This window comes from Limulus polyphemus, unplaced genomic scaffold, assembly GCF_000517525.1.
Source record: "Limulus polyphemus unplaced genomic scaffold, Limulus_polyphemus-2.1.2 Scaffold81, whole genome shotgun sequence".
Lineage (NCBI taxonomy): Eukaryota > Metazoa > Arthropoda > Merostomata > Xiphosura > Limulidae > Limulus > Limulus polyphemus.
Genome location: NW_013665691.1, coordinates 166,279 through 173,857, shown reverse-complemented (window position 1 = coordinate 173,857; position 7,579 = coordinate 166,279). Strand labels below are relative to the sequence as shown.

Below are 7,579 nucleotides of genomic sequence, written 5' to 3'. Positions count from 1 at the left end.
GCGACAAGGTTTTGTCATCATCACCTGATAATGACAAAACCTTGTCGAAACGTTGTACATTTTCTGTTATGTTAAACTTATATTAAAGTTTTTCTTCATTACCCATTCAAGCCGTCTCCAACCATTAATGACATTTTGAAAGTAAAAATATAATAAGAGAGAGATAGAATGCTTCTATAGATTGTGCAAAAATAGACCACCACAAGTATCGAAATCCAATTTTCAGCGTCACATATCTTTACCATTGAGCCATTGGGAGGGGACGTCTACAAAACAGAGAGATATAAATTTACCTCAGGTACCGTGTAAACTTCAGTGTAAATATATTACATGGGTAAAATGATCAATTCCTTGCTTTAGCTAGTATATATATATATCCTCTTAATATATAAACAAGTAAATTTTAATTTAAAATTATTTTTCGTTTAGTTTACCTTTAAATTTCCTGAACATCATTAGATGCAAAAAATATGTTTAGTTAATAACTTGAATTGAGTAACTATATGAGAAAGGAACTAAGACAATGAAGGTTTTTTATTTTTATCTATACGATGGGGCGATTTGTTAGGGATTTTGTACTGGTAATCAAACAGATTATTCTATTTCTAAAAGTTTATAATGAACAGGAAAGGAAAATCATGTAATGTAAAGGTTTGTTTTTTGTTATTTGTGATAGTTCTTCATTCTTTAAAACTTCAAGGGAAATCACTTTTATTGTTTGATTATAACGCATACATGTTGAATTTTTATCCAGTAAACTGATGTTTTTAATATCTGGTTGAACAAACAAGCGCCTCTAAAACGTCTTCATTACATTACGTATTTGCTATGTAAAATCGCCAACTTAACACTTAGCCGATACAAATACATTACACAGGCCTGCGAATTTATACTTCATAAAGGTTGTGTTGGTTTTAATAACGGATTTTCCATAAATCAGCTACGCAGTATTTGAAAATAATATCTTTATTTTCTATCACGTAAGAATTTCTTACGGGAAGAAGAAAACTATTACTTAGATCAAATTATTATTTCGTTTACCACAATGAACATTTTTTATTATAATGTGTGTGTTTCTCGTGGGTTCTAGAACGATCCATAAGACTCTCACGTCGCGATTAGTCCAGAGAAATCTATAGCCTATGGTTGTCAACATTTTAAGCATAACAAAATGTGACCCGATTTCAATGAAAATGATTCACTTATGTAAAAGTACATATGACGTTTTGTGAAAAATCTCTACGTGATGGATAAAAATGAATATCATTTTTGGATTCAGGGTACAGGAAGTACTGTTGAACATGTCAAAATTTCCAGAGAGTAAAACTATCTCAGGCCTGTGTTAGTTGTAACAAACAGTGAATCTTTAATTATATTCAATGTTAAGAACTCCTGACATGCATAAATTTACAGCAGCCTAATGATGTTCTAAAATATATTAAATAACGTCTCTAATTATCACGTGTATACGGTAGTTTGTATTGAGTGGTAAACAGAAAATAAATGGAAAATAACTTAATAACAGGCACATTTTTTCTTATCAGATTTTTTTCTAAAATGTTAGAACTTGCATAATAACTTGTATCACGCACCTTAGAACTAATTAAAGTTTAATTACCGGTATAACAGATAGATATTTGTTACGTTCTGCTTTCCATGCATTAATCAGTGTTTCCGAAGACTTTAATATATGTAGTGATAAGTGTTTTAATTAATAATTAGAAATTACTTTGTTCCATAAAAAATTTTGCATGCTTTGCGTGCTTTCTCTTAAGAACCTCTACTTTACATATAATAAGTATATATTATATATATAATAAGTAGAATGGCATTATCACCGATTTATATTTCACATTGTTATTCTTACTGGAAATAAAACACGAAACTGCTTTTTTTTATTCAACATAGTCAATATTACATCTCAGCTTTGGAGCCACTGCTTATTGAGAATATGAAATTTTAACACGTTATTGTTTATATTTTTGTTAGATACAAGAATGAAATACTGGATTTTAGAGATCACATTGGAGGAGAATATTTCTTTTAGGCCTTTTTAAAAATATTTATTACTTTTTGTTCAAGAGATGTGTAGACTTTAACTGACTTCAGCTCTCTTTTTTTATTTTTCTGGAGCTGGCTGATAGATGAAGGAATAGTAATTACTTAGATAAAAATTGAAGAAAGGTTAGATATACAAGAACACTGAAGTGAAATATATGAGATGAAAAAAAACACCTATAGTTTAATTGCTTCAGTTTAAGGCAGTCCTCTGTTTCATTTTCCTCCATACAATGTAATTTGGACATAGCCTGAAGAGAGCGCTTTCGTCGTTGTAACAGATGTTTTAAAACCACATATATTTGGAATACTTTTCTGATGTGGTAGATTTCAGAAACGTCTGATATTTTCTAAGAATGATATTTTCTTATGATCCAGAGATATGAAGTATCATTTATCACAATCACCTTGCTGTTTAATAATACATCTTAGAAAGATAATTTTATGATTTTAATAAAATGTAATTTGATTAACCTTTTTGATTATAGTAATCTCTAGTGAGAATTTCATTAACTAAAAGGATCTGTAGAACATATTTAAAGTTGGAAGGTTGACAAAATGTTTATACATTTTGTATTCATCTACATTGATTTTAGTACGTATGAAATGTTTAAGCAAACTATTAAAAGAAAGCTTTTCTAATAGGCTGCTATGCTAATACTCATCCATTACTTTTAATATGTGATCAAAAATACCGAGTTTCCTATAGCTACATTGGCTTTATTTTATTGATTACCTGATGATTCTCATAAAAATATTAAAATACGAAAAGATACTTATATCTTCACCATATTTTTATATATTAAACTAACCAGTTGTCAGTTTTGTAATATCGTATATTTCCAAACTCGGTCTATTTAACGCTTATAAATAGAATGTTACATAAGAATTTCTCTAATTTCCAGAATGTCCCCTAAAAGCGCACGATTCGTTACTCTGATCTTGCTTGTTGCCGTAGTATGTACTCTGTTCACAAGAATTCGGGGCCAGCAGTTCTACCCTAATGGACGATACGGACGTCGGGATTCTATGCCTCCACTTTCAGGTGAGTCTCAGTCCTTAAGTTAGTTGCGTGCTTGCCTCATGAAGATATATGAAAACATATCAACTGAAATCCTTGAAGTACGTAAACGCTGTCTTTAAATAAAAAAACAATAATTAATAGTCACATTGAATCATACAACAAAATATTTTTATATCCTATAGAATAATATCTATGAAATTTGATTATTTTTAATTGCTGAAAACTAATATGAGTGCATTAGTATACTCTGATTGTGAAGAGCAAGACACATGACCTTATATCACAGACACCTATTTCTGATCTAGATAATTAAGTTTTAGTTTTATTATGAGTATAACATAAACCGTATGGTTCAATGTTACTAGGATTATACACTAGTATAACATAAAACGGTACGGATCAATCACATTTGGTTTATGTATTAGTGTAATATACAATATACGAAATAATTTTACTGGGTTTGTACACTTGAATATACAAGATACGGATCAGTTTTGCTGCGTTTGTACACTTGAATATACAAGATACGGATCAGTCTTACTAGGTTAATACGTTGGTATATCATACACGGTACGAAACAGTCTTACTTGGTTTATGTATTGGTATATCATACACGGTACGAAACAGTCTTACTAGGATTATACACTAGTATAACATAAAACGGTACGGATCAATCTTATTTGGTTTATGTATTGGTATATCATACACGGTACGAAGCAATCTTACTTGGTTTATGTATTGGTATAACATACACGGTACGAAACAGTGTTACTTGGTTTATGTATTGGTATAATATACACGGTACGAAACAGTTTTACTTGATTTATGTATTGGTATATCATACAAGGTAAAAAACAATCTTACTTGGTTTATGTATTGGTATAACATACACGGTACGAAACAGTCTTACTTGATTTATGTATTGGTATATCATACAAGGTAAAAAACAATCTTACTTGGTTTATGTATTGGTATAACATACAAGGTAAAAATCAATCTTACTTGGTTTATGTATTGGTATATCATACACGGTACGAAACAATCTTACTTGATTTATGTATTGGTATATCATACAAGGTAAAAATCAATCTTACTTGGTTTATGTATTGGTATAACATACAAGGTAAAAAAGTCTTACTTAGTTTATGTATTGGTATATCATACACGGTACGAAACAATCTTACTGGGTTAATATACTGGTATATCCTACACAGTACGGATCAGCCTTAATAGTTTTATACACTAGAATAACATACTAGGTATTGATGATTATGTCTCTCAGTGGTAAGTCTGAAAGCTTATAATGCTATAAACCTGGATTTGATACCTGTGGTGAGCATAGTACAGATAGCCTATTGTGTAGCTTTTTATAGTTAACTTCAAATAGATTGGTTTTATGCACTAGTATATATAATACACACAGTATGGTTTAATCTTGCTAGCTTATGTGCTAGTATAACATACACGATACGGATTAGTTTTACTGAGTATATGTATTAGTATAATACACACAGTATGGTTTTAATCTTACTAGCTTTATGTGCTGGTATAACATACACGATACAGATCAGTTTTACTGAGTTTACGTGCTAGTATAATATATACGACATGGATCAGTTTTACGGGGTTTATGTACTAGTATAATATATACAATACGAATCAGTTTCACTGGGTTTACGTGTTAGTATAATATATACGATACAAATCAGTTTTACTGGGTTTACGTGCTAGTATGACATACGAGGTACATTTCAATTTCACTACGCTGATGTATTTGTATAAACGTTCGACCTACAGGCGCATGCCTGCTGAAGAAAGCGAACAATGCCCGAACTTCTTCAACGCCCCCATTATCCACCACTTGACGCTTACCTATGTAATGGTCAGTAATCATAAAAGGACGCATAAAATTGCAAGAGAACATCTCAAGATATTTCTATGATAGTTCGCATGAACACAGTCTTAAATCTTGGTTTAGGCTAAACTTGGAGAGGTGTAATAAAACTTGTAGGTTTTTAGGGCAATACGTACTTTACTGCACGTCTTCGTTTAAAAGTTATTACATTTTAAAAATTGTACAACTATTTGCAGCTATCTTGTACTTAAAACACATTCAGTCTCACCGGGTATATATGAAGTGGCATAGATTCCATTGCAAGCTTCACTTGTATACATTGTTTTAAGTGACGAGGTGCTTTCTCGTAAAGCATTCAAGTTTCGGTTTAACTTTATATAGTGCTAGAATATTCAGTTAAGTCAACCCTCCCGTGGCCTACAAGAATATCGGACCAAATGGACTGAATATGAAAATGTTGTAGTAAAGACCCAATTATACGTAAACAATGCTATGCTTTTTTATATATACAACAGAATATAAGAAGCTATGTTCTTTTCTGGATGCTTCGCGATACAACTTCCTCTCGTGAAATGGTCATAATCTTCAACTACTACTTGAAAGACGCATATCGTAAATGAGTTTCAGAACTTGTCCATTCTTTCTGCTTCATGGGCGATTCTGTTATTAAAGGCATGTAACATGTGGGTGCTTGGGTTAATTCCCATTTGTAGTCTATATTTTCGTTTACTTTTCTTGCAGACAATTAGTTTGGATTACTAAAGTATCTAAAATTTTCTCTGAAATTACTTATACCAGAGAATTTTCAAAAACAAAGCAAAATACAACTAGTTTTATGTGTATTTGACCAGCAACAGTTACCATTAAATGAGAACACAGTTCTAATACCGTGGCTCTTCCTGACAGTTTCTGTTATAAAAGCTCATTCGCAGTTTAGCAATGATCGTGAGTAGGGATAGTAAAGTCATAAAACGTCACGTAGGCTACTGAACTGTTTTGTCTCACCATACCTAATATTCACTATGATAAGGTAGTTGCATTATTAGTGTACGTTCCCTTAATATACATCCCATACCCGTTGCTCAGTATGGGTTTTAGCGTAAACCTACCTATACTGTACTATACTTAAGTTTGTGTGTGTGTATATACGTAATAACGTCGTAAACTGACTACTAATTCAAAGCAACTATACAGTTTCTGGCCACGGCGTGTTTCTGTAATTTAGACGCTCTGTTGTACTATTGACATCACCTTGTAAAGAAGTCTGTAATATTTTCAGTATGCAAATCTTTGCTTTATCATAAGGATTTGTAAGGAAAATCTACTAAGGCTGTCTGTTGCCGTTCCTAATTGTGAACTACCACCATCTATTCACGCTAAGAGATTGACTGTCACACTTATAACGTATCCACAGCTTAAAGTACACGAAGATTTCGTGATATCACATGAATTTGAACAAGGTTCGCCAGTTCTGAAATCCAGAACTCTACTACAAAGCCAATAAACTCCATTTGCCTTAATAAAACAAAGTATAGCAGAAAAGAGCTTTTAAGTCATGTAAAGATGGGAGTTAGTATCTGTGGGACTAACTTTCTGAAAATAGTGGACATTGGTTTGTAAAAATATGTTATTTACCAACAACAATCCAACTTTACAATTTGACCATTGGAATAATATACGACTCATCCCTACAACCTGCGATTAGTTTAATTTCTTCAGGTTTATTTCACCTACCTGCATAATGTACCAGTATTTTATTCAATCAAGACAACCTGATCTTTGTTATCTCTCCAAGTGTTACTTAACTCGTCCCTATGACCTGTCAGTCTTTCAGTCCCTTTACACCGGCCCGGGCGTGGCCAAGCATTTAGCATGTTGAACTGTAAATATGAAAATCGAAAGTTTGCGTCCCGTTTCCGAAAATAGGGCATAGCACTTTAGCACTGTGGGTGCTTTGTGAGGTCAGTGATCAAAAGCTGTCCACGTGCCCCAGGCAACAATATGGTAAATAATCAAGAAGGATCCACATCTAGAAAAGTGACATGAGTCGCAAGCTGCTTCCACGAATATACAAGAATAACAAGACCAACTGTATAAAACAATATGAACGGTATCTAGCTGGCAGAAAATTTGGTCAATGGTGGAAAAAATAAATACCAAAACTTTTTCGAAAGGCTTTATAATAAACTACTCAACTTTTTCTATAATCAACTATAGCTGCAAGGAACACGTTGTTAACCTATGCGGTCAATTACATTTCTATGCTTCAAAAATCACATTTTTATTGCATACAATAAATTAATATCCAATTATTTCAAAAGTTGTCATATTTATTCGCACGATGTACTAGATTTTTAGAACAACCTTAATGTCTTCTTATTGATATGTTATACAATTATTTTTCGTATTCAACTAATTTCTGACAATGCCATCCTTAACTCCAACCTAATGATTTAGATTTTTGAACTCAAACAAGTTATTTTTGTTTTCAAATTCGATGACGAGGAACCCACTTTGAGACAAATAATGGTTGGAGACGGCTTGAATGGGTAATGAAGAAAAACTTTAATATAAGTTTAACATAACAGCAAATGTACAACGTTTCGACAAGGTTTTGTCATCATCAGGTACAAAACCTTGTC

At 32.2% G+C, this 7,579-nt stretch overlaps 1 protein-coding gene across 1 annotated transcript in view; it reads left to right on the top strand.

Annotated features, from left to right (window-relative positions):
• LOC111087963 overlaps positions 1-7,579 on the top strand; it is a 22,093-nt gene that overhangs the window by 1,608 nt on the left and 12,906 nt on the right. The window contains exon 2 of the mRNA XM_022396529.1: positions 2,964-3,103. Within this exon, the coding sequence (XP_022252237.1) occupies positions 2,965-3,103 (139 nt within the window). The 5' untranslated portion in view covers position 2,964. The remainder of the gene's footprint in view (positions 1-2,963; positions 3,104-7,579) is intronic.